This window comes from Panthera onca, chromosome A2 (genome assembly GCF_046562875.1).
Source record: "Panthera onca isolate mPanOnc1 chromosome A2, mPanOnc1 haplotype 2, whole genome shotgun sequence".
NCBI classification, from domain to species: Eukaryota; Metazoa; Chordata; class Mammalia; order Carnivora; family Felidae; genus Panthera; species Panthera onca.
Window position 1 is genome coordinate 70,713,704 of NC_138340.1, and position 27,727 is coordinate 70,741,430.

The 27,727-nt window shown below is 41.0% G+C and overlaps 1 protein-coding gene across 4 annotated transcripts in view; it reads right to left on the reverse strand.

The window, feature by feature from the left end:
* Positions 1 to 3,669: 3,669 nt before the first annotated feature.
* HECW1 (HECT, C2 and WW domain containing E3 ubiquitin protein ligase 1) overlaps positions 3,670 to 27,727 on the reverse strand; it is a 421,728-nt gene continuing 397,670 nt past the window's right edge. For all 4 annotated transcript variants that reach the window (XM_060632177.3, XM_060632178.3, XM_078442585.2 and 1 more), the window contains 6 exons: positions 26,397 to 26,495; positions 25,725 to 25,854; positions 20,645 to 20,791; positions 19,170 to 19,284; positions 16,978 to 17,176; positions 3,670 to 7,993 (listed from right to left, as the gene is read on the reverse strand). In XM_060632177.3, the coding sequence (XP_060488160.2) occupies positions 7,882 to 7,993; positions 16,978 to 17,176; positions 19,170 to 19,284; positions 20,645 to 20,791; positions 25,725 to 25,854; positions 26,397 to 26,495 (802 nt within the window). In that variant the 3' untranslated portion in view covers positions 3,670 to 7,881. The remainder of the gene's footprint in view (positions 7,994 to 16,977; positions 17,177 to 19,169; positions 19,285 to 20,644; positions 20,792 to 25,724; positions 25,855 to 26,396; positions 26,496 to 27,727) is intronic.

Genomic DNA, 27,727 nt, shown 5'->3' on the forward strand with positions numbered 1-27,727 from the left:
AAAAAAAAGAAAAAAAGAAAAAAAAATAAAAAGGAAAGAAGCACAGTGTTGTCCTTGTCAAGCCTGCCTTTCTAGGTTTATAATCTTCTCTTTCTGATTTATGTATTCTATTACTTCCTTGTCCATTTGAACATTTCAAAGTACTTATTTTATGCCTCTTTTAGATTGTAATATTTCAAATTCCTCCTGTTCCTTCTATCTGTGGATTCTCTTTCTGGGCAGTGGAGTTCCTAGAAAATATTATTTTCTAATATTTTTGTTGATGAGCTCATATAAAGATGTCAATTGTCTTCTCTCTTCAGTATCATTATTAATTTAAATTAAAGAATGGCTACTGTGCCTAGTGTGGATGCATTTATAACATTAAACTCAACTTCCAGTGCTTGGTTTCAAAAGTTACCCCAGAGAGGAAAAGATGCCTCCTGGTCTTTGAATCCATTATCTACTTCCACAAAAATGATGTGTAACAATCACAAAATATCACTGACATATAACCATAAACTTTCATTTCATGTTTCTGGGGTCAGCTGCAATTTGGCTTAAGTGGCTTTCATAATCTTGGCTGCATTTACTCAAATACCTGGGGGTCAACTGGCTGTTGATTGATTTAGCCTGGTCTCAGCAGCGTTCCCCATGTGTTTATCCTCCTCTTATACCACACATGTACTCCCCATGACAGTAGAGCATCAGGAGAGAGGTCAAGCTCAATTGTGCAAGTAATTTACATGCCTCTGTGCTTGACTCCCAGTAGGAGGTGACTGCACAGTTACAGGTAAAGGGTATGGTTATAGAGAGGGATGAAGAATTGAGGCCATTTTATGCGATCTATCACAATCTTAGAAAAGAGACATTCTCTATTGTCATTTATTTTTTCCTGCTAAAATAATAAGCTTAAAAGAAGAGTAGCTCTTTTTATAAAGGACAAATATAAAAGTCTGGATGTGATAAAACTCATGACCCAATTTTTATTACATTTAAAAAAGTCATGAGGATTACGTAATTATAGAGGAAAAAGAAAACTATGTGAAGTACTTTTTGGAATAAAATGGAAAGAAATACAAATTCTTGGGCACACATAAGATGATTAATCTCAACAAGTTTTGACACTAACTCACTCAGAGGTTCCAGACATTAAAATAAATCTCTTTGTAGCTGTAATCCCCCAGCTGTTTAAGATATGAAGGTGCTTAGGCTGATTCAGTCACTTCTAATCCTTTCTCTGTTTACTGTCATTCCTGTCTGCCTTTCCTCTCCGGTGGAGCCAATGGCTCCTGTTTTCTCTTCCCCGTAGCATTTTGTTTATTTATTATTATTTTTTTAATGACATCATATCTTACTCGGGAGTTGGGGTAGGGTTGGGTGCGAGGGACTATTCATATCAAAAACAAGGGCCAAATCTCACATGAAGCAGAAGAATGCACTGCATATTGCTAGACCAGAACTCACTGAGGGCAAAGACTGCTATTTCCCCCCTGTACCTAGCACAGGACACAGCATGTAATAAGTATTCAAGGAAGATAGTGTGGGGTGATGCTTGAGTGTTTGGGCTCTGGAGCCTGGCTTTCTCCTTCAATCTTGCCTATACCATTTATTTTGGACAAATGAATTAACTTCTCTATGTTTCAGGGTTTTTTTTCAGCTTAAGATAGGGTTATAAGTTATTTCATAGGGTGATACATGAAAAGCACAAATTAGGTTTTTCTTAAGTAGTGAAAAAATTTATTGTGATCACAGTCATCTTCATTAATCCAGTGATTAAACTGACACCACAATATTAATTATTGATTTACTATATTAAACTATTTTAAAAAGCAGTAAACTTATACGCAATGATTTTTATTCCTTCTGTGATTAGTATTAGAGCAATTAGAGAGCCTAGTGAATAGTGTTGCTGTAAGTATGTTAGCTTTTATTATTATTACAATTACTGTTGGGGCTGATGACAGCTATTAATGTGGCAGGAAAGAGGATAGTATGGACTGGATTGTGTCCCCCATAGAAAATATGAGCACCTCAGAATGTGACCTTATTTGAAATTAGGGTCTTTACAGACGTAATCAGGTTAAAATGAGGTCATAGGACAGGCCCTAATCCAATATGACTGCTGTCCTTATAAAAAGAAGAGATTTGGATGCACACACAGAGAACGTCACATGAAGATGAAGGCTGAGGTCTCCAAGCCAAGGAAGGACAAATGTTGCCAGCAAATTCCTGGAAGCTAGGAGAGAGGGATGAAACATATTTTCTCAGAGGGAATCAATCCCACCATCACCTTGGTCTTGGACTTCTACCCTTGTTTAAACTACCCAGTGTGTGGTCCTGTGTTGTAGCCACCCCAGCAAACTCATTCAGAGGGGCTACAGCCATAAGCAGCCTGCGTCCTTCTCTGGTGAGTACACATTGATTCCTGGCATTCCTTATGGTATGCCAGATACATTTCAGCTTCCATCTCTCCCACCTTCCTGGCAAATTTATTTTTTCTTTCTTTCTTTCTTTCTTTCTTTCTTTCTTTCTTTCTTTTCTTTCTTTCTTTCTTTCTTTTCTTTCTTTTCTTTTCTCTTGAGAGAGGGAGCACCAGTGGGGAAGAGGGAGAGAAAGAGAGAGAATCTTAAGCAGACTCCACACCCAGACTGACAAGGGGCTCGATCCCACGACCCTGGGATCATGATCTGAGCTGAATTCAAGAGTCGGCACTCAACCGACTAAGCCACCAAGGTGCCCCCTTTCTGGTCAATTTCTTAATGGTTCTGCCAGGTCTAGGAGCTCAGGACCCCAAAGGATATTTTGAGGGCATACCTTTAACCCTCAAGATAATGCTTCTGGCCTTGAGCAAATCATCTCTCCTGGTCTCAGGTTCTTTATCTCCAAGATGAAACTCTTCAGGCAAAAGCGTCTAAGTGTCTCTCTCCAGCTAAAAATGTGATGATTCCTGCAGCAGTGATAAAGGTTAGCCTGACCTTCCATAACTCTCTTCATTTATTCTGTTAGAGAACCAGCCTCTATAAACATACTTAAACTTCATCTAACTTCATCTGGAATATAAACTATATGTGCTTTTTTTTTTTTTTTTTTTTACAGCTGTCAGCATAGCATATTGGAAAAACATGGCCATAGAAATCAGGAGATCTGAAATCTAATCTTGATCTCAGAATAATTACCAGATTAAAATATAAAATAATATCATTTACTGTCTATAAATTATGGTTTAGGCTAATTTTTTTCTTATGCCTTAAGAGAAAAATCATTTTCAGTTAGAATGAATGAAAGTAAACCCAGCATGTGCATGAAATGAAATATTGAGACTTCTTAGATTTTTCCCTTTCTCAGTCCTACCTGCACTCTTTTTTAAAATTAAAAAAAAATATTTATTTATTTGAGAGAGAGAGAGAGACAGAGAGAAAGAGAGGAGGAGAAGAGACAGAGGGAGACACAGAATCTGAAGCAGGCTCCAGGCTGTGAGCACAGAGCCCAACGCAGGGCTCGAACCCACGAACCGTGAAATCATGACCTAAGCCGAAGTCGAACACTTAACTGACTGAGCCACCCAGGTGCCCCATATCTGCACTTTCTAATAATGTTTTTCTTTTTTTCCCTCAAAGAATAAATCAGCTTCTGACTGCCCAGTGACAGCCACATGGCTTGTCTTTTAGAAGTTGGAAAGGAAGTAATACCACTGCAATATTGGCAGTAATGATATGTGTCATTGGACACAACATTTTGGCCTGGTGCTAAACCTTTTCCTAGGGTCACACTTGGTATTAGGCTGTGTCCTGAAGTCTTTGAGAAGCACCTCAACATGTAGTAATTCAATAAGCCAGTGTATGCGTGGTTCAACATAAAGGACACTCACAAAGGAAGCCCACGTGGCTTGTGTGCAGTTCTAATAGGCTTACACAAGGAACTTGTTACAAAAGCCGTTCCTTTATTCATGGGTTTTTGAACACAGACTATGCTTTTTTGATAAATAATTTTTCCAGGGATTGTTCTTCATAGCGCTGGTAGCCTTCCATGTTGTTTTATTGCTTATATCCAATGAGAACATAGGCATAATACAAATTGTTATGCATTATCTTGGCTTTTGTTTGGAAGAAGGAACACACACAATGCCATACCAAAGTGAGTTTATTGACATTCCTTGAAGGTGGTATGATGGAAGAGAAAGCTCTGCCTGAGTATCACGTGACATTTCTCTTGCTGATGTAAGCAAAATCAGCCCAGTAATGTGGACTTCTCCTGCTATTGACTAGAACAAAGACTTTTAACAAAATTGTTATAGACATTTCCTTAGATAAATTGGAAGCTGCAGGAAGTAGGCTAATGGAACAATATTTACTCTATACACTACCTCTAGGCACCTTTTTTTTTCTACTAGAACAAAGGGACTACATGTCACTAACAGGAAAATAACACTTTCTCTTTTGGACCTCATGATGGCTAGAACATCCATCCCAGATTTTTATGATATAGTATTGCAGTAGATTTAATAATGAACACTGAAGTACATAATAATAATAATAATAAAGCACCACATTTGTTATGTAAAGTTCTAACTACTTTCATTTGAAAGTGTTTCATCTTGACTGGGAAATCATTTGCGGCAACTGAGAAATTTTTTGAACCCAAATTTTGGACACACAGTTTGACACATGGACTGACAATGCCATAGATGTAACATTAAAACTGTTCTGGAAAGTCTGGCTTATTGACTTGCCACACAAATATACTTACCATGAATGGACATGTGGTCATGGATTAAAAGAGAAAAAGATTTAGAAGCCTGCCAAAGAATCCCAGATCTCTTTTTCTTAATTTTCTCATGGCCCGCAAGAAACTGTGCTACAGCGGTGATGGGAAGGAAAAGTTCTCACAACCACTGCCAACTTCTCTCTACATAGGAAGTAACAGAGAACTCCTACCCTGAAGAGGCAATTTCTAATTTTAGGAGTATCATTTTCATGTGATAGAATAAAATGTCATATCCATAAAATTATTATGACACTTCATAGCATTTTAAAAGCATTTTTCTACTTGAAAGATAAATTTTCTCCTGCTTATTGTTCTTGTTTATCCTCTAGTTAAGGGTAATACACTCTTACCAAACTAACTCTAAAACGTTTTGTTTTAGGAGAATTGTGGTTTATAAGTAATTAATATAAAATGTCTCCATGGAGAAAATTCATACTTTTAATAAAAAAAAAAATTAGAAGTGGTAACAAACAGATCTGCATTGCCCATTGAGTCACATGATTGGGGGAGGTTTACACCTCCAGCTGATGGAATTAATAGCATAATTATATATGTAATGAAAAATTATACATAATTTTCATGTATTCCAGCTTCACATGTTAGGGAATAATAACTAAAGAAACATGACTTGGGACATGGGGAAATCATAGAATCATTCCATAACAGCTGTCTGTTCTCCTCTTCCCTTTGTTTACGATTCTGTGCAAGACTGTCATACAATCTGGGGCCCTGTCAAGCAAGATTTGCTTCCTTTCAGCTGACTTTGACATCAGTATTTCTTTTTGGAATTTTATACTTTTATCAAATACTGATCTTGTAATGAATGCTTCGTGGGACACATTTAGAGCCATGGCATCAGGGCAGGAGGGAGGAGGAACAGGAAGAAGGAAAAGTTAGTTGAAAATCCATTTATGCCCGAGATATCTATCTCTATATATTTTCTTGGATACCTTGTTCCTTCTGTGTATGGGTGGAATAGACATCAAGTAATCTAATTAATGTATTAATTAGATGTTTGTGTAAATGTAAAGCTCCTCACGAGCAGGTTCCATCTTTTGAACATCTTCCTCCCTTGCCAATGCCTAACAAGAGAAATACTAAAAAGAGAATGGATGCTTGAATTAATGAGTGTTTACACATGTATAACACCAAGTTCTAAAAATGAAAGATGCTCCCTATACTAGATATGATGTTCAAAGAGTTAAAATGGTGAAATGATTTGTATTACTCTTATGCTCTGATTTTATAAATAACAGCTTCAATGGAATTCATAACTTTTCAGACACTGAAATATGTACTGAATTTTACAGATCCTTCAAATTTATATTATATAACTTACACATTCCATCTTACCTTGGCAAATAATAGAAGCTAAATTTCTGAACGTATTACTTCCTGATTGACAATAGATACACAGCAGCAAGGTGTGCTGGACATTATAAATAATTCCTACTAAAAGAAGTTTCATTTTGGAGGGCAGGAAATGCAATGTGCTGCCTGTACACAAACCCATACAAGGAGCAGGAGGCATGGCTTCCTGTGAAACTGACTTTGTCTTAAATGTCTCACATTTCTCCCTTGTTTGGTATATTGGAAACAAACGATGTGACGTTTCAACAGTGAGGCCCCTTTAGCTCTTCTTTTCCCAGTGAAGAAAAACACTTTCACTCACGACATATTTCAGACAACATGGATAACAAGTTTAGAAAAATAGAGATTCACCATTATGTTTGCACTTATTCCAAATGGAATCAAGAGGTTAGGCTGTCTTTGGAGCCTGCAACTGTTTTCTTGAAAACACTAAGTTTTCTGAGATACCTCTTTACTGAGTGCTAAAAGAAACTGGATCTCTATTCTGACAAATCAATGTGCCTCTGGGGGTGTTAGGTGTCTGCTCCTGGAGGATTGCTATGGATGAAGAAGGAGTATTATATTGCCCTTGACCCCGAACAAGCACCATCACTCTCTGCAGCTTCTTGTTTAGTGTGGTCCCCATGGGACAATCAGATGTGAAGGAATTTGAACACCATCATAAAGAAAAGAAAAAAAAGAAAAAAGCATGAAAAAAACAGTATCAAAGTTAAAACAAAGTTTGTTTGCCAAGCAATAATTACCTGGCTTTAACAAAGTCATGAGATTATCTATACATTTTTTTCCTTTGTGAAGGAGAACTGTAGCTAGACCGAACAAAGCAAAACAGAACAAAACAGTACAGAACTCAGGTATTCAAACCAACCTAACATGGCCTTCTTCCCTCTCTCCTCTTTGCACCATCACATTCCACACAACACAATGTGGGGAGAAGCCTCGTCCTTTATGCTACATAATGAGATCTCCTTCGTGTGCACAAGTTTTCTGCTTCTTGTGTGGTAAGTGCTCATGAGGGGTGCACCCCTCCTAGACTTCTCTAAACTCAGGTTGAGCCACAATCCCCACAACCACTGAGATGCACCACATTGCATCAGCAGGAGGCGTTTTTCTTGCTTTTGTTTTTTGTTGGAAAGTGTAATATTTGCACCATATGCCTAGGCTCGTTCCAGCTAATGGGACTGATGCCACATATGAATCATGAGTTGAATGTATAAAAACTGCAGCTTTGTCACTGCTGTTTCTGGATGGATAGTGTGCACAGGGAAAAGTAGAGTGGGAGCAAAAGAAAATGTTGATTGACTCCTAGACCTGGAGTTGCTCGTTAGAAATTATAAAAAATGGTGGCTCTGCTCAGAAGACATGGGCATAAAAAAGCTCGGAATGCTTAATGCTCAAATTTCCCTAAAATTATATAAATGGAAGTAAACTTTTATTACCATTTGGTCAAGTGTAGCATAACTTGCATTCATATTTCATTGTTAGTAATGGAGGTATGTGGAGATACACACAGACCTTGAGACAGCTGTTGTTTAATATTGCATACAGGCTAGCAGTTCATTGAGAGTAGAGGAGATAAGCCTGAAGGTAGGATCTCAGAAGAAGGCAGTTCTTCATGCACAGCTTTTGTCAATCCTGATTTGGTTTGAAAATGAAAATCATGGAATACCAAAATCAAAGGAGAGTTGATTCAGGGAAAGGGCAAGGGGATGATCCCAGAAAGGGTGATGTGATTGCCAGGAAAATGTCAGGTGAGTTTCCATTTCCTCATTCAAGTCCAAAGGTGCTGGTTTCTTCTACTGCTGTTAGCAGCTTTTCATATAACATGGAGTATGAGGGATAAGGTGGAAGATCCAGTCGGTTGAAGCATGTGTGTGCCCTGAATGGGGAGAAAAGATTGGTGAAGGTGTTTGTTTCAAGGTACAACTGGTCTGTATGTATCTGTATGTATCTGTGATCAATCTGAAGGTATGAAGCAAAAGGGAATAAAAAATGAGCACAACCAGGTTTTGGACCACCATATAAGATTGCAACTAAGAACGATGGCCTTCTAGGCATGAATAAACTAGTTGAGGGAGTAGAATAACTAGAAACATTTACAAGCAAACCACACTCATCAATCGACAATATCAGTTTTATTCTGCAGTTGAAATATGAATTGGATGTGATCAGTGAAGGAGGCAGAAACATCATTAGTACTAGAGGATCATATTCCCAAGTCTCCTTGTCTAGCTCTGATTTCTGGGCCACAGTAAACCATGTGTATTGATGTAGAGATGCCACCGGATGCCCTGAAATTCTGAGATCCAATGCTCTATCAAGTCAGGTGTGCCCTGGAGACAGTGTGACTCTTCTGTTTCAGGGGGACACAGCTAACCTGACATCAGAGTGCGTCACTTCCAAGAACAGCTGAGCTTTTGGAATAGTCTTCCCTGGTTGCCTGGAGCATCCCTGTGCCCTGAGTTCTGCCTTATTTGTCATATCCTTCATTCATCCTATGGGCCCACGCACACCAGTATCTGGTCTAGATAACGAATGGCTTTCCCTGCCTTGCACTAATGCACGGACCAGGACCAGACCCCGTATTACCTACATAGGGCTCAGTGGTGAGCCCGAGAGGCCCAGGACACAGTTTCCCCTCGTGGAACTTCAAATAACCTGACTAATTTCTTCCTGTCAGATGTGCTTTGTTTTTATGGAATTGTTGGTTGAGGCCAAGGTCTATACCAAAGTAGGGAGAAAGGTGGATGGGTGCAGCTCAAGGTCAATTTAATGTCTTTTGCTTCCTAAAAGGTGTGTTGCAATGGTGTCTTGAGAAGCCAACCAGCACAGAAAAGGGCACATGAAAATGGAACGAAATAAACTAAACTAAACTAAAATAACAATAAACGAGAAGATAAAACATCACAAAACAAACATATACACAATAAGACTAAACAAAACTAAGCAAAGAGACCATTCCCCTTCATTTGAATTTCACTTGGGATACTGAATTCTTCTTTTAATTACAAGATCCTTAAGGAAGTTGTGTATTGTTTATACCTTTGTTTTCAGAGTTCCTGACCAGGCTGATGCAGTGCTCAGGGTATGAGAGAGATTATTTGGGTGATGGGGAGGTGGGAAGAGGGAAGAGGGAAGAGGGAACAGGGAAGTTGGGTTCTCCTGCACGGGAAGAATAGTGGGAGGATGCTGATGTTTTTGCCTCTCAGCATCCATTTCTCCTTCTCCTGGCCATAGCTCCCTCACTGTTCTTGGAAAACTAACCCCCGAACTCCTTGTGCCCCCACAAGCTCCAAGGGTGGGCACAGGATAGGAGTGTATCTGGCCTTAGGTCTTAAGGATTTACCCGGGAAGAAGCATAAAAATAGACCAAGATTAGCAGAGTCTCAGATTATGATTGAAGATTCAAACAGGCCTCTGTTGACCTCACAAGAGAATAATTAAAATATCTTACCTAAACTCATTTGAGTAAAAGTGGAAGAGCACTCAATGTAGGATGACAATTACAGCGACCCTTCTCTATGTTTAGAAAGATTAAAACAAAGACATGCTCCGGTTTCTGGCTAACCAAGTTAAGTAGGGTGGGAAAATCCCAAGTATGCTTCTGAAACTAGCTGAACTAGTTAGGAGCAAGGTATGAGCAGCCATCATTGCCTTGGTTTTCTTCCTCTGGCCATTTTAACTGGCACTCATGAGTGGAAATGTTACGTCAAAGATCCCATATTTGCAAAATAGCTGGAACCAAATGAATTGTGTAGAAGATACTTTCTGGGAATAATCTGAAAGCATTAGCAAATGGCACCTCTTCAAGACCTAGCATGGCTACCCAGTTTCCTCGAGTTGGTTTTACTGCATTTATCACCAGCTTTGGTTGATTCTCTTAAGTAGACTGTAGTTTGTAATTGAGAATGAATAACACAATCAAATCATGGTTTGATTCAGCATTCTTCTTCTTTTTTTTAATGTTTATTTATTTTTGAGAGAGAGACAGAGAGAGAGACAGAGCACGAGCAGGGGAGGGGCAGAGAGAAAGGGTGAGACAGAATCTGAAGCAGGTTCCAGCCTCTGAGCCATTCAGTGCAGAGCCCAATGTGGGGCTCGAACCCACGAACCATGAGATCATGATCCGAGGTGAAGTCAGACGCTTAACCGACTGAGCCACCCAGGTGCCCTTGATTCAGTATTCTTAAATGCTTGCAGTTCTCCAGGCATGGTTCTGACAGCATAGAACACCTGCTCATTCCCTCCCTAGGCTCTGGGCCCAGTGCTCCCGTGTGCAGTAGGTGGCAGAGAAAGCACAAAACCAGGGGTTGGAAGACGTCTATTCTGATTACAGCCTAGCCACTTGCTAGCTTTATCACCTTGGGAAAGTCAGTTAATCTTTCTAAGTCTCAGTTTTCTCACTTGTAAAATGAGGGCAATAATATATGCTTTGTGTACCTCAGGGGGTTGTAGTGAGGACCAATGTTAGAATGCACATAAATGCCTTTTGTAATCTGTGAATATTTATTTATTTATTTATTAACTTTTCCTTTCTTTTTTTTTTTTTTAGTTTTCTTTATTTTTTTAATTTAATTTTTTAATTTTTTTAAATTTACATCCAAATTAGTTAGCATATAGTGCAACAGTGATTTCAGGAGTATATTCCTTAGTGCCCCTTACCCATTTAGCCCATCCCCCCTCCCATAATCCCTCCAGCAACCCTCAGTTTGTTCTCCATATTTATGAGTCTCTTCTGTTTTGTCCCCCTCCCTGTTTTTATATTTTTGTTTCCCTTCCCTTATGTTCATCTGTTTTGTCTCTTAAAGTCCTCATATGAGTGAAGTCCTATGATTTTTGTCTTTCTCTGACTGACTAATCTCACTTAGCATAATACCCTCCAGTTCCATCCACATAGTTGCAAATGGCAAGATTTCATTCTTTTTGATTACCAAGTAATACTCCATTGTATATATATAACACATCTTCTTTATCCATTCATCCATCCATCGATGGACATTTGGGCTCTTTCCATACTTTGACTATTGCTGATAGTGCTGCTATAAACATGGGGGTGCCTGTGTCCCTTCAAAACAGCACACCTGTATCCCTTGGATAAATGCCTAGTAGTGTAATTGCTGGGTCGTAGGGTAGTTCTATTTTTAGTTTTTTGAGGAACCTCCCTACTGTTTTCCAGAGTGGCTGCACCAGCTTGCATTCCCATGTGAATCATCATCTAAACATAAGATTCTCTTAATAATGCAACCACAACTGCAGTTATAATTTCCGGAACTGTGTCACACCTGTGGGTACTCAAAAGCCTCTTTCATATAAACCACTGGTAAATGAATCACCCACCCTGATCTCCCATTTGTGCAACTGATACTTTGGAACTCCACATGAATCTTTTCAATCATGCCAGGTCAATTTTCACTCTGTTGTTGTTAATCTAGGGTTCCAGCATTTTGAGATAATTCAGGATTTAGATTGTGCCAATCACTGTATTATTTGCCCTTATACTTTGTAACATCTACAGTGTCTCCTTGATTTTTTCCAAGTTGTTGATTAAAATGGTAACCAATGATAGCATGCTCCTCCCCAGAAGAGACCACTTTAAGGCTGGCCAAAAGCAAACAACACTACTAAAAGCAAACAAAGCAGCTCTCTGCTGCTGGTTGTTCAGCTAGTTGGGAGGCCAATTTTAGAAGTCCTGTCTCCCCTTCATGTCACTTTCTTCCACTGTCCAACCATAGCCTCCCTGTACATATGGTTCTTACTCTCAGGGGTGCCTGAGTGGTTCAGTCGGTTGAGTGTTCAACTTTGGCTCAAGTCACGATCTCATGATTTATGAGTTCAGGTCCGGCATCAGGCTCGCTGCTGTCAGTCTGTCAGCCTTTCAGCGCAGAGTCAGCTTTGGATCCTCTGTCCCCCTCTCGCTATCCCTCCCCCATTTATGATCTCAAAAAGAGAGAGAGAGAGAGAGAGAGAGAGAATAACAGATGGTTCTTACTCTCAGTACTACTAAACCTATTCTTTTTCAACTTGAACCTCTTGGTCCCCAAATCCAGAGGCCCATTCTCTGCCCACACCTCCTCAAGTTTTTTAAAAGCCTTTGATATCTTTTCTTCTTGAACATCTCTCTCCTCTTGCCTTCTCTATGGCTTCTCAGTGGCTGTCAGTTTCCCTTTCAAACTCCCAATTGCTCCCTCAAGCCTCCTTTGTAGCCTTATAGCCTACAGAGCAGGGTTTTTCACCTTGGCACGACTGACATTTTAAACTTGATAATTCTCCATTATGAGGGGCTGTCTTGTGCATCGCAGGTGTTTAGCAGCATCCTTAGCCTCTACACTAGATGCCACTAGCCCCTCCCCAACAACCAAAAATGTCTCCAGACATTGCCAAATGTCCCCTGGGGGGCAAAGTCATCTCTCCCATCCCTCTTGAGAGCCATCCCTATAGAGTAAGTCAATATCTACCTCAACCAGGCCTTCCCCTCCACCTGGGCTTGGGCTCAGTTTATATCTGCAGTGGAACATGTTGTTAGAATTCTGTTTGCAACTTTTAGGCCAATCTGCCCATGACTCATAGTTCTGGAATCCCTGGTTCCCACTCCAAATGTAAACCCTTAAGTTCTCCTCCTCTCCTTTATTCCATCTCCATGCTGCCTTGTGATGTGTCTATTCAGACTAGCTTCCACGCTTTTCTTTGGAGCCTCTCCTCTGTTCCCTCCCCAGTCCTTGTTGTACAGTAAGGAAACTCTCCCACTCTCCCTTTCTGGACGTGGCCTACAAGTCTTAGTATCCTGTCTCAGTCCCCATGAGTAGAGATGGTCAATGGTCATCCTGCCACATTCTTTGATGTGAATGAGCACTTTGCTCACTCTCCACTACCAATTCTAGATCATTACTTTTGAGTCTTTGATAAAAAGTTTCTGTTCCTTTTACTCAGCTATAACAAAGGATGAGATCTTGCCGTTTGTGACAACATGGATGGACCTTGAAGGTATTATGCTAAGCGAAACAGATCAGACAGAGAAAGAGAAATACCAAATGACTTCACTTACATGTGTAATGTTCAAAACAAAACAAAGCAAACAAACAAAAAGCAGAAACAGACTCATAAATACAGAGAACAAACTGATGGTTGCCGGGGGTGGGGTGGGGAGGGAGGTTGGGCAAAATAGGTGAAGGAGAGTGGGAGGTACAGAGTTCCAGTCACAGAATGAATAGGTCACAAGAATAAAAGGCACAACCCAGGGAACATAGTTAATGGCACTGTCATAGCATTGTATAGTGACAGATGGTAGTGACACTCATGGTGAGCACAGCATAACCAACAGACTTGTCCAATCTCTATGTTGTACACCTGGAACTAATATAACATCTTGTAGCAACTATCCTTCAATTAAAATGAATAAATAAAAATAAAGGGAAACAATGTTTAAAAAATTCTATTTCTCTGAATCTTGTGCCACTTAGATTTTTTTCTATAATTACAGGTTTTATTTGGCATTTTATTTCAATCAAATAGGATAGATTAGAAGAGTGTACTACCTGCAGGTAATAAGGGTAAAGTATTGTTTTTTTTCTTAATTTTTTAAGTGTTTATTATATACTTTTAAAAGAGAGGGAGAGACACAGAATGAGCAGAGGAAGGCAGAGAGAGAGGGAGACACAGAATCTGAAGCAGGCTTCAGGCTCTGAGCTGTCAGCACAGAACCTGATGTGGGGCTTGAACTCATGAACAATGAAATCATGACCTGAGCCGTAGTCGGACGCTTGACCGACTGAGCCACTCAGGTGCCCCAGGGTAAAGTGTTGTTTTGAGGAACTTGTATTTCAGACAGACAGACCTGCACACACACACACACACACACACACACACAAACACACAGAAGTAGATACACATGTACTGGGTTGTGACGTTATGTAAAAGGTATTTCTTTCTGTGGCCTGTGATTAAAAAGTTTGCAAATCAGTGCTCTAGATATACCTTCCATACCTTCTGACCTTCCAGCTATAATTACATTTATTAAAATCTCTATCACTTTGCTTAAATCCTTCCCATTCTCAATACATTCTCAACAGACTGTGTAGCTTCTGAGTCCACATGGATGACCTGTTCAATGCCCTAACATGCTAGCTCCTTGACCTCAACCTTAGTCACTGTCCCACCTGTCTTACACCGAAGTTTATCAGGCACTGTAAAATTACATCCTAGAAACCATTATTCTCAAAGTCCTCTTTCCTAACCCTCCTATAGTTTTGGGGAGGCAAGGGCTTGGATTGATGTAAAGGTTTTATTTAGCTGGGCTATGATTCAGGTTTGGTTGCGTCAGTATTTGGCATTCTCATCTGGGCATCCAGTTGTCTGTAGAGGGGAGATCTGCAGACAAAGCAGCTCCAGACCACCTCTCCTCCCAGTGTGGGCAGTGTGCATTGAGCTCACATTCTCTGGGAAGTCCTGGGTCATCCTGTGTCTGCTTGACTCTCCTGCCAGCCTCTGGGCCCTTCCCCGCCCCAACTCATTGTAGATGTTGCTCCCGCCCACCTCAGGGCCTCCTGCCACCTGCCACGTCACCTGGCCAGGTCTTTCCAAACTACCATTCTTAGAAGTCAGAAGTTACTTCTTTCTCTTCACACATTGGTGACACTTTTTAGGTTCTTGGATCTTCAGAAAATGCACAAGGAAGACTAGTTAGGGGTTACTATCCAGGGGGTTATTTTCACCGTCCTCCCAGGAGCATCTCAGCCTTTGCTTCTTGGGGTCCTCCTGGTCCAGGGTGAAGTCCCTGCCTCCCCAAAGAATCCTCTCTGGGGTTTGTGGAACAGCAGACTTTTTAGGGATGCCTTGGCCCCGATGTGAAGAGCCTGACGATAAGCCCAACATCCACCTCATAAGCTGTTTGTGTAGGTGAATAGAATTAATGCACAATTCAAAGCTACTCAAAGCAAATACGTAATTAGACTCAATCTGTGATCCCCAAATGACAAAAGCAATTCCTATTTCCATTTCCTAAAGAACAAAACTGAGACTCCTCAGCAGGGGCTTCTCTCTGTGATCCACCAAACTATCTCTCTCAACCTTATTCCTTGTGAGTATCACTTAGGACATTCTGTCCTCCATGCTGGCCCAGCACTCCTTCCTGAACACATGCTGGCCACCTCCCACCCCCAGGCCTTGCTCAAGCTGCTGCTTCAGCCTAGAGTTCCCCTCCACCCATTCCTTGGCCCTCAATGCTCACCTAAATACCAGCTTCTTTGTGGCATCCCCTCCTACCAGCTCAGCTGGGATTATTAGGTCTGTGTTCTACATCCTCATAGCACCTTGTTTTTATCTTCCCTTCTCAGTGCCCCTTGGATTCCACCTTGTGTTGTAAGTTATTACTACTGGGCTGCCCTCTTTCCTAGACTATAAGACTACCTTCCTCTGGGAAGGTAGGTGGTTGTATCTTAGTCCCTCCTCGGGGCGGAGGCTATCATCAAATGGTGACTCAACACATTCTCCAAAATAAGAACAGAGTGTTTCCAAATAACCTTGTCTTTCAAATCTATCATTAAACTAGACAAATGGGAATCTTGCCTTTTTAGCATTATTTTCTTGCCAGATTTAATTCAGTAGGTTCAGCCATCAGCAGAACCATGCAAATGAGCCCTGAGGGGCTGCTGAGCAAGTGGGTGAAGCCAGGGCTGAAAATTGTGCCAAGGCTTTTTGGCTGTTATTAACCAGCTGGGCATGAGCTCTGTTTCCTGGGCCTCCTGATGCTCACTGGCATCAGGTGACTTGTCTTCAGGACATTAGAAGGTGTGGGAGATCTGGATGCAAATCATAGTTCAGTAAATCCTTCCATCGGGATTTAGCAATGGTATCTGGGAAGTCATGTGGAAATGGAGCTGAATGAAATGTGAATCTCCTTTTATAATTAGAAAGTATCATAGAAGAAAGTAATATGGATCAATCTTTTCTTTTGTTGTTGAGTAGGATTTATTACTGTAGTACCTATACAGAAGCATGTCTTTAGTGCTCTTTATTTCAGGGCAGGAAAAGGCTGCCCAGAGTGGATTATGAAGGACCCAGGAAGTGTAGGGATTAAAACTCACAGTGTAGGAAATTCATCAGTTAAACTGCCGGGATCTTTAGTGTCTCCTTTTTTGCATTTATCCCACAATAATCTCCTTGACAGCTTGCTATATAGAAGTCTCTCTAGAGGCCTGAGATACATATAGTCTTGTCCTCACATGGTTTAAAACACAGTAGGATAGGGGCACCTGGGTGGCTCGCTTGGTTAAGTGTCTGACTTCAGCTCAGGTCATGATCTTGCGGTTCGTGGGTTTGAGCCCCATGCTGAGCTCTGTGCTGACAGCTTGGAGCCTGCAGCCTGCTTCTGATTCCATGTCTCTCTCTCTGTCCTCCCCCACTTGCTCTCTGTTTCTCTGTCTCTCTCTCTCAAGAATAAATAAACATTAGGAAAACATAGTAGGAAAAATGTGCCACGTACATGCATAACTATCCTACAGAGTATCAAGTGACATGCTGGAGGAGTACAGATATGGCGTTGGAAGGGTTATTTTGGGCTTCCAGCCTCTCCTCCCACCCTCCCCAGGTGAGACCTTCCTCCTTAAATTAAACGGCTATGTACAGATTGGAAAGCTTCCCACAACTCACACACGGACCATGACATTATTGCCCAAACACCATCAATAGTCCAAAAATAACTAAGAATACGGTCTAAATTCACATCCCAGAGACTCTTCATTGGCACCTTTCATCAGTAACTCGTAACAAACTGTAGGTGGTGGGGAATTCTATCCTAAAGGATCATCATCCAAACTTAATAACAAAGTATACTTGGTGGGTTTCCTGAAGGCTGGCAGGAGCCCGTACCTGGGGAGAGACGTAATCTTCCCCCACTTCTCTATGCAGAAACGCCGAAGCCCATTGCTTCCTCGAAGGGCTGCGAAGCCTTCGTAGGGCACGCTTGACGTTCCCGTGACGAACTGAAGTAATCTCAGTCTCTGCTCATTATTGAAGCGCTCCACGGCGGCCCAGAACCAGCGGATCACAAGATGCCCGTCATGATAACCTGAATGGGGCAGAAGGAGGAAGGGAGGATGTGCAGAGAGGAGGAGGAAGGGAGAGAGGCGAAACACGCAGCAGGTGCAATGGGGACCGACTAGCTGCTGCTGGCCTGCCGATTTCTCTGACAGCCTTCACACAAGTTTAAGACCATCTGTGTAGCTAGGTCAAATTTTATAACAAAAGCAGATTTAGAAAGTAGCCATTTTATTAAAAGATTTTATGCTCTGAGGGGTGTCCTCAGAGATGTCTGCTTTCTATGTAAACAATTGGGACCACACTAGTCATTTTCCTGCCTCATATAAATGAGACAAGGAGTGGCTAGAGATCCTTGGGACCCTAAGAGACAAAACCCTCTATGAACATATTTCACTGTATTTTCTCTGTTCTGAGGTCTTAGCTCTTGGTAACTGCATACCGTGGGACAGTCTAGGACTTAAGAAGGACGGAAGGTAAACAACAAGCGTAGAGAACAGAAGATGCTGGAATCTCCAGTGGCCATTAGTGATTAGTGCTTCCGGAACAGCTGCTCTCAGGCCATTTGGGCCCATGGAAGAGGTATTGAGCCGCTGTCACTGTACAGTTGGGAGAGCAAGCTTGGGTCACCTGATTCAGGTAAATGATTCACCACCCCTGCAAATGCAACAGGCACTCCAAGATGGGAGAGATGTATGTCAGCAGGGGTAGAAAGAGAGAAGTGAGGTGTACGCTGAGCGCAGGAAGGCTTTGTGGGAGTGGAGAACAGGAGAAACGGAGAACAAGAATGAGGAAGAAATATGCAGGGAATTGCAAGCTGACTAGTGCAGAGAGGGGTCTGAGGGAAACTGGCTGAGGGCCATAGAGGGCTGTAGCAGCCAGGCAGAGACACTGGGACTCGACTCCTTGGTTTTCCCCTGCCATGCCAAGAAGTGCCCAGCGGTCCCACACAGGCTTCTCATGGCTGAGTACACTGGGGAGACGAGGGAGGCTGGGATGGCGGGCCCAGCTTTCTGTCTATGGCTCCAACTGAGGTTTCTCTGTCATATTTTACACAAAGAAATGGTTTTGAGCCTTAAAAACAAAACACTTTCAAAAGTAATACGGAGTTTGTTTTGTGGATAAGGAAATGGCTTGGTGAAAATGTCTCAAGAAGACTAGTTTGGCAGCGTGAAGGCCAAGAGTTAGGAGAAGTTTAGGGTTTGGAGAGACAACAGAACCAGGTTGCGGCGAACTGAGACGGAGGGGAAGAGGATTCCAGTTCCAGCTGGAGCGGAGACGCTTCCTTGCCAGCATGTAACCTAGCTCAGGAGCTGGTCTCTGGGTGGCCATCTCGGTCATGCAACTACATGCAGTTAGGCCAGAGATTACAGTAATGGGGATCACCTGAAGGAACATTCAGGATGGAAGTCACTGGAAGGCTTGTTAGGAGAACCTACTCTGCGTTGAAGGCCAAATCAAATTAAGGCCAAATTTTATTCACTCTTTAAGAAGTTCTGAAATATATATCATATATATAGCTATAACATGGCATTTTATCTTATATTTATAACTATACATGGAATATAAATATAAAAGGAATATCATTCAACCACAAAAAGGAATGAAGCAGCGAAACACACCTTGAAAGAGAATGTCTAATGAAAGAAACCAGATCCCAAAGACCACAGATTGTATGACTCTGTATGAAATATCCAGAATAGGTAAATCTACGGAGACAGAACGCAGAGTGACGGCTCTCAGATATGGGAAGCAACTGCCGAATGAGTCCGGGGTTTCCTTTTGGGGTGAGGGCAATGTTTTGGAACCAGCGAGAGGTGATGGTTGCACAACATTGTGAATGCACCAAATACCACCGCACCGTTCACTTTAAAATGGTTAATGTTACGATCTGTCAATTTCACTTCAATATAACATGTTTTATATTGAATATATTATTATATAAATAAATATTAATATATTTATATTGAAACATGTTTCACTTCAATATAACACTGTGTCTGTGCTGGGCCCTGCAGTCTCACCTCCCCGGTACTCTGTGTTATTCCGCCAGTCATTCAGGTCGATTTCCGCCGTGCCCGCTATCACCAGCTCCAGCTCCCTGGCGTCGAACACAGAGACAAGCCTCGAGTCTACCACCTGAAATACAGATTAGGCTTCAGGTACAACCACACTGAAAGGTTTTGTTCACTTATTATTACTTCTGTGGGTTAAGCTGGGAAACTGATCATCATTTACAACTTTTATTTTCTCTTTAAAACAATTTTTTTAACATTTATTTATTTTTGAGAGAGACAGAGAGACAGAGAGAGAGTGGGGGAGGGGCAGAGAGCGAGAGGGAGACAGAATCTGAAGGAGGCTCCAGGCTCCCAGCTGTCAGCATAGAGCCTGATGTGGGACTTAAACCCACACACAGAGATCATGACGTGAGCCAAAGTCGGTTGCTTAACCGACTGAGCCACCCAGGCTCCCCTACAACTTTTTAAAAAATGTACTATCATGTTTAAGTTCAAAATCGTGACTTACACATTTTGAAACACAACCCATTCACGAGCTGTGAACTCAAAAAAGGTCCCAGGGTTTTTACTCCCTCTGTCTCAGAATGACGTTATGGGCAAACCTGACTTGACTTTCTCTAGTCACATTTAAGTTCCAAGTATCCTTGCATTTTAAAGGCAAAAATCCAAACACTGTGTAGTGACTTGATGTTAGTATTATCACTTCACTTAAAAGGTACCCTCTCTTCCACATAAAACTATGACTTGTTTCCTAGGAATGGGCATTCTATATTAAAACAAGTGTATTTTCCTTCCTTTCTCCCCTCTCTTCCTTCCTCCCTCTAAAGAGGGAAGACCTCCTTTGTGAGGGCGCTAAGCTCTGACTTTATACCTTATTGCCAAATGTGTCACACACAACTGAACACCTGAGGTCAGTCGGTACCTCCTCTAATCAAAGTAGAGATGGACAAGCCAGTGAGCCATGTTGTTGTCCATCACGGCAGGGAAAGAAAACTTTCCAAGACTCAAGCCTTGAGAAAACATTTACAGTGTCTTGTTTCTTAATTGCAAAAGTTTAAGGGTGTCGACGTTTGGAGCATAGGAAGCTGGAAGCTGTCCCTGTCCTCTTGATTTACCACCTCAGTATGGATTACGTGGCACCGAGTGACACTACAACAAAAGAGAAATCTACCAAGAGTGGACAATGCCCTCGAATGCCTTCGCTTCACTTATTTTTATTTCGCCGAATGAAAGGAAACACACACGCGCAGCTCTTGACAGGAGATAGATAACAAAAGTTTTCCTATCTGGCACACTGGGGCCACAACAATATCTTTGTGAGAGCATTTTTCACCTACCGTAAGAGTTTGGTTTCCCAGAGAACTCTGACACCTTCTTCATCCACCCCAAGGGTGTCCTCTTTGCCCTCTGGTGACGGGAGCTGAGCCCTTTGCCCGCCTTGGTTCTTCTTCTCCGTTTTCCCCACAAGCCACCCTCCTCACCTCATAGAAGCCCCGCACCAGGGCCTCGGTCTGCTGCACCACACCGCGCTCCACCCGCCACTTCACCATCCTCTCGATGTACTCCTTCTTGTTCTTCTCCGTCACCTGCGTGTTGGCTCCTCCAGATTTCAACTCCCTTTCCGTTACCTTGTGGGGAAACAGAGAGACTGTGATGCTTGTCAACTCAGTGGATCGTGCAGTGACTCACATCAATTCTAGGAGGATGAACTATTTACAAAAAGTCCTCTTCAACGTGGCTTCTGCATTATTGCCTCCTTAGTTCTTGTTCCTTTCCTGGAAGCTACTAAAAAAAGCTCTGCGTGTTCTAAGATGATACTGATGCACCTTACTGCAGTTTTTGTTTTATAAAGAGGAAACATGTTTCTTTAACTCAAGAGGCATAATGGAAATAAAAGAAAAGTGCTCCTGGTTGTCCCAGGGGAACAGATGGACCAGAATGTCCTTATACCATAATCACACATTCAATTTCCCCAAATCCCAATTAGATCAAATTCTCAACAGCCACCAGCCTCCCCACCCGAAGCAGATCATTGGCAGAAAAATAGCAGATAATGAGAAGATGGTTTTTACATCCCAGTGTAATAGTGGCTGAAGAATGACAGACTGAGAAAGGAAACAGAATGACAATGCCACTTAACGTGGTGACACTTGTTTGTTAGGACAAACGAGTCACTGAGAAAAGTTACGATCTGTGTTCTGTCTTTTGAAAGGCAAGAGGGTGGGTAACATATTAGACATTTTTTTTTTATCAGAAAGCTTTGGTGTTTGGAGGGGGTCATCTTAAATTCACTTAAGGGGCTCACCTCATGTCTCAAAGCTATACGACATGTAAGGCATACCTCTACTTAGTCATTGGCTTAATAAACATAGATATGTATATTTGCACTCATTGACACAGCTACCTGAACAAATAGTCCACAAAAGGCTGACAGTTATTTTTCTCTCCAGCACTTAGGTGATTAGTGCTAATCACAAAATACTGGCCGATTATAACATCCTAGTTGCCACTAATTCTCCACATTCCTTGGAACCTCTGATTTTTAGCTGCCCAGTAAAAGACTTTATTTCCTAACCTCCCTTGCAGCTGGGTGTGCCCTGTAACTAAATTCTGGCCAATACTCTGTAAGCGGGAATGTTGTATGGCACTTTCAGGAACCCCCTGAAAGGGAGGGGTTGTTGCTCCTTTGTCCTGATGCCTCAGGCAGGAACATGTTGGTTCGGGAACTATTAGCATCTGGGCCATAAGTGCAGATGCCCTTGGTAGGTGTTGCAGCCTTGGGTTGCCTGCCTCTACACTTTTCTGTGAGGGAAGAATAAACTGTTAGTTTCAGCTGGGTCATTTTAGGTTTCTTCTCTGGCAGCTGACTCTAATCCTAACTAACACACCCAGGAAACGCCCATCATGTCTTTCACCTGCATCTATCTGTCTGCTCCGCGGTGTCTCATAACTTGCCAAAAAGAAGGGCTATAACTCGGTTTCCTAAAACCCAAGTCATAGTTCTTAGTGACCTCATTTGAAGAGGAACGAGACACCCATTTACAGAGATATGAGTTATTCTAGACCTATGGCACATCCTCTTTGGGAACATCTTAAACTTTTCTGAGTTGTTCCTATGCCACATACCCGTGAAGGATGGCTCTTTGTTTTTTAGATATTATTTTTTCCTTCTAATTTTATATATTCAGTTATTTGTGGTTTACCTCATTTTTTTAAGTAGGTAATATGCATCCATGGAATAACATTCAAGTGGCATAAAAGGCCATAAGTGAAAAGCAAGCTTCTTTCTCATTTCATCTCCCAGCCATACAATCTCCCTACCTGGAGAAAAATTGCCCTTACTTCTCTTCCAGGAAGATTCTATGTATTTATCAGAGAATATGTATATATCATCTCTTTTTGTTCACAAATAGTAGCATATTATATACACTGTTCATCACCATACCTTTCACTTAAAAATGTAAGAATTGTTTTATACCAATTTAGAATTGACTTATTCTATTTTTGTTATAATACCCTATTTATTGTTTATGATTTACATGTAAGTTGATGGGCTGGGATGTCTTGCATTTTTCAACCACACATCCCACTAGCTCACTATTCTGTTGTGTGGATGTATCATAATTTATTTAACCAATGCTCCATTGCTGGACATTTATATTGTTTCAGATCTTTTTCAAGTATCAACAATGCTGCAGTGAAGATCTTGATACATTACTCATTTGAATTAGGTGTGAATAAATATATTAGCAGGACAAATTTCTAGACATGGGTGCTGAGTCAAGGGCAGGTGCATTTATTTTCTTATTTTTCTTAGTTTAATTATTTTAATTTTTATTTAAATTCCAGTTAGTTAGGGGCACCTGGGTGGCTCAGTCGGTTAAGAGTCCGATTTTGGCTCAGGTCATAATCTCATGATTTGTGAGTTTGAGCCTGCATTGGGCTCTGAGCTGACAGCTGGGAGCCTGGAGCCTGCTTCGGATTCTGTGTCTCCTTCTCTCTCTGCCCCTCCCCAACTTGTGCTCTATGTCTCTCAAAAAATAAATAAATGTAAAAAAATTTTTTTTTAAATTCCAGTTAGTTAACATACAGTGTAATATTAGTTTCAAGTGTAGAATTCAGTGATTCACCACTTACATACAACACCTGGTGGGGGTGTGGGTAGGTCCATTTAGAATGAGGGTAGCTATCCCAAAGGTGCCCTTCATAGAGAGTGAACCAAACTTCTATCTACACTCCCATACAGCGTGTCTGTTCTCTACACCATCTCTAAAACAGAATACTGTTAAACTTTCTGACTCAAGATAATCTCATAAGAGAAAATGGCATTTCACTATGCTTTAATTTACATTTTTTTTTTTTAACATTTACTTATTTTTGAGACAGAGAGAGACAGAGCATGAATGGGGGAGGGTCAGAGAGAGGGAGACACAGAATCCGAAACAGGCTCCAGGCTCTGAGCTGTCAGCACAGAGCCCGACGCGGGGCTCGAACTCATGGACCGCGAGATCTTGACCTGAGCCGAAGTCGGCCGCCCAGCCGACTGAGCCACCCAGGCGCCCCTACATTTTTACAACTTGTGAATGAGATCGAGTATTTCCTCATATTTCCGTTTCTGGGAACCATTTATTTTTTGTTAATTTTCTATTGTGTTGTTGGTCATTTCTTATTGATCTGTGGGATCTCTTCCAATGTTGAAAGAATAGGCTTTTGTCTGTGTAATACATTACAGCGTATTCGATATTATGCCATGTTTACTTTGCTTATGTTGTGTCGTGGCCACATAGAATTAAAACAATAATTTTAGTTTGCTATGTCAATCTCTGCTTTTATGACTTTGAAAGTTGGGTCATATCTACAGGAGCATTCCTTACTGGAAGATTAAAAATAAAAATCTTGGCATTTTCGTCTTTTTATTTATTTATTTTTAACGGTTCGCTTTCTGATCCAGGTGGAATTAATTTTGGTGTAATGAGTTAGGTTAGGAGTGTAACTTAAACTTTAAGATGACTACCCATTTGTCTTAATAAAACTTTCTAAATGATTACCTTCTACTACAGGACAGATATAAAGAATGAACTAAAAGAAGTCACACACAGGGAACAATGTATTTTATACTTTCATCTAGTACAAGGTAGGACAGTCATGTGAATCGTATATTCTTTTTTTTTTTTTAAGATTTTATTTTTTAAGTAATCTCTACACCCAAAGTGATGCTTGGATTTACAACCCTGAGATCCAGTGTTGCATACTCCACTGACTGAGCCAACCAGGTGCCCAATGAATCATATATTCTTGAACATATTTACGTGTACCCTTTATAGTTATAAGGAGAAATAATTTTTTTCTCAAATATGGAAGAGGGTATTATTCAGAATACCTGAGTGTCCTTTACACAAAGGAAATTCAACAGAATGCTGACCTGTCCAAAATTTATGATTATGGTATGGTGCTGCAGAGGTCAGTGGGTACCTCTCACACAGACTCAGCACACTGTTCACATTCATCAAGATACTTATACAGCCTATCAACTCAATTCTCACAACAACCCATTTCAAATTATCATGTGTCAGAGGCTTTTGAAATCTCTTGTAAGTGACTCAGGCTATGGTTAACCTGATAAAACTGTAACCCAGAAGATTCAAAGGTATATATACTGGTGGGAATAAAAATGCAAAGCTTTATCTTATTAATAGTATTGAGATACGTGCAATTTGGAGGAGCAAACATCTAGATGCTAGTGATAAAAAAAAGTATTCTTGTCGTTGCGCAGATAACAGAAATACCTTACAAGTGTATTTCACACTTCAAAAAATGTTTTCTGATCCATTATCACATTTGATTTTCAAAAAACTCTCTAAAGCAGATCCATGTCATAACAAGGAAAAGAAAGAAGACAAGGAAGTAGTCCTCAAAGAATTGTATTTTAAATGGATGAGATTCTTTGTTTTCTAGATTAAAAAAACAATCCCATTACTTTACGATCCAGCAATCCCACTCGTCAGTATCTATCCAAAAGAATTGAAAGCAAGAACTTGAACAGGTAAATGTATACCCATGTTCACAGCAGCATTATTTACAATGGCCAAAATGTGGAAGCAACCCAAGGGTCCATCAACAGATAAATGGGTAAATAAAATACGGTATATACATATAGCAGAATATTATCCGGCCCTGAAAAGTAAGGAAATCCTGTCACATGCTGTAATGTGGATAAACCTGGAGGACATTGTATTAAGTGAAATAAGCCAGTCACACGAAGACATATACTCTATGACTCCATTTATGTGAGGTATCTAGAGCAGCCAAATCCACGGTGAGAGAAAGTAGAATGGTGGTTTCAAGGGATTGGGGAGAAGGAAAAATGAGGAATAATTGCTTAACGGCTATAGCTTCAGTTTTGCCAAATGAACAAGTACTAGAGATTATACAGCAGTGTGAATACACTTCACAAGTTTGAACTGCAGACATAAAAATGGTTAAGGTGGTAAATTTTGTGTTATGTGAATCTTCCACAATAAAAAAACAAATGGTCTTTTCCAAGCACCACATCTCACAAACCTGTCCAAAAACTTCTTCGTTAACAGTGAAAGTGAGGTCTAGGATATCTGTGATGTTGTTGTCCTTCATCCATTGCAAACTCTGGTGAAATTCCTCATCCAGATATTCCAGATCACTTAAATCACAGGGCCTGGATGCATCCCAAGGGTGAAAGGTAAACAGATTGTTAAACAAACGGCTGCCCAGCCCTGGCTAAAACAATATACACTGAGTCTAACAATCTGATACTTTTGAATACATTGATGAATCTTTCCATTCATTCGATGCTTTTTTTTGTTTTTGCGAATGACAGTAATAAACATGGGATAGTTACTGACTCAGGAACTCTTGATGGCAATTGGATAAAAGTTTTAAAACCTTTAAAAACAACTAAGTTTTAGATCAATTCTACTTAGTAGTGTAATGCAAAGTTTGTAATGTTACTGTAATTATTTATACAAACTGATTCATATCCTTTATATGATGTTATAATTGTCTACTCCTATGCTTACATAAAAACTCCAAATGCCTTTTTATTGTACTGAAAGGTTTATGTGATATCTAAGCATTCAGGAAAGTGAACAAACAGGAATGGTTAGGGCAAAACAGGGACAAAGGGTCAGTGGTGCCAGGGAGGTCAGCGACTGTTGTCCCATAGGCAGGGCTGCGGACCATGGCCTGCAATACACTTACAGTCTCAGGAGTGCCTTATAGAAGGGCCTTGTGAAGAAGGCATCAAGAAGGTACTGATGGATCAAAGCCAGGCCTAGGATCCGACCACTAAACCTGAACCTGGAACACAGACAAGGCAGAGCAATTTAAGGCCGGGTAGAAATTTACACTGTTAAAAATTTCAATTTGTATTTGTGTTTGATGTATTTCTTGATAATATTCATTGTAAGTTGTTTAAGGAATTTGCCAATTAATGACACAAGGGAGGTACCCATTCTCCTTCTCCTTCTTACTCTTTACCATAAACAATGCCTATGTGCTTGGTATGTGCTAAAGGAACCCTCCTTTCCCCCAGGTACCAGAATACAGTCATTAGGCTGGAATTCTCTCCTCAGAACTGATGGTATAAGGACCCAAAAGAAGAAATGCACTGTAAAGGGGAAGTCTGGAACCTAGATAAACAGTCCACATTGAACCTGAGGAGGACCTGAACCCAAGACACAGAAAATTTTTTTGGACCGTCCATCCTTATCTGTTCAGATATTCCAGAGATACCACCTGAAGGTCAAATGTGCACCTGACACCTGCCAAGAGGTGGAGAATTTGAGTATGAGTCCCATATGGCAGTTGTGCTTACAGTCAGTGGGAAGAGTTACATTGAATCACATTGTGATAAGCAATAAGCTGAGCCCACATTGCTATTAAATACTGCCAGCCACATGCAAACAAAGAACAGGTCTCTGCTGGAAGAATTGGTCCTGTAGATCTAGCTACCTCCAGCTGTAAGGGCCTTTACCAATTTAAATCCTTGTTGGGGCAAATCCTGGGATTTTTTCTAATATCCTGGAAGTTTTGCTAATAACCTGCTTGGCTGAGTGCTGAGGCTCCCTTGGTCCCATTGTGGCCCTGCTCCGCAACCAGATTCTTATCTGCTTGGTCTAACACCCTGGTTTCCTCACTGTGTGGGCCTTGGCCATCTCTGGCTCCTATGTCCATATAACAGGGGTCTCCCTGGTCTCTTTCCATCTAAGTAGATTTTTCACCTAAGTGTGAACTTAATTGTGATTTTTCAGATGGTCTTAGTTGGAATTTCCAATTAACCCATCTTTACTACCTTTCATGAGGTTCTTTTCAGGCTCAGAAGATTTCCTATTCTTTACTATAAAAATTGTTTAAATTAATAGATCATTTGATCCCATAGAATAAGCATAATTATAAACAACACTTCAAATTGGCAATAGTCCTGGGGCTCCTGGGTGACTTAGTTGGTTAAGGGACGAACTTTGGCTCAGATGATGATCTCATAGCTCCTGAGTTCGAGGCCCACGTCGGGCTCTGCGCTGACAGCTCAG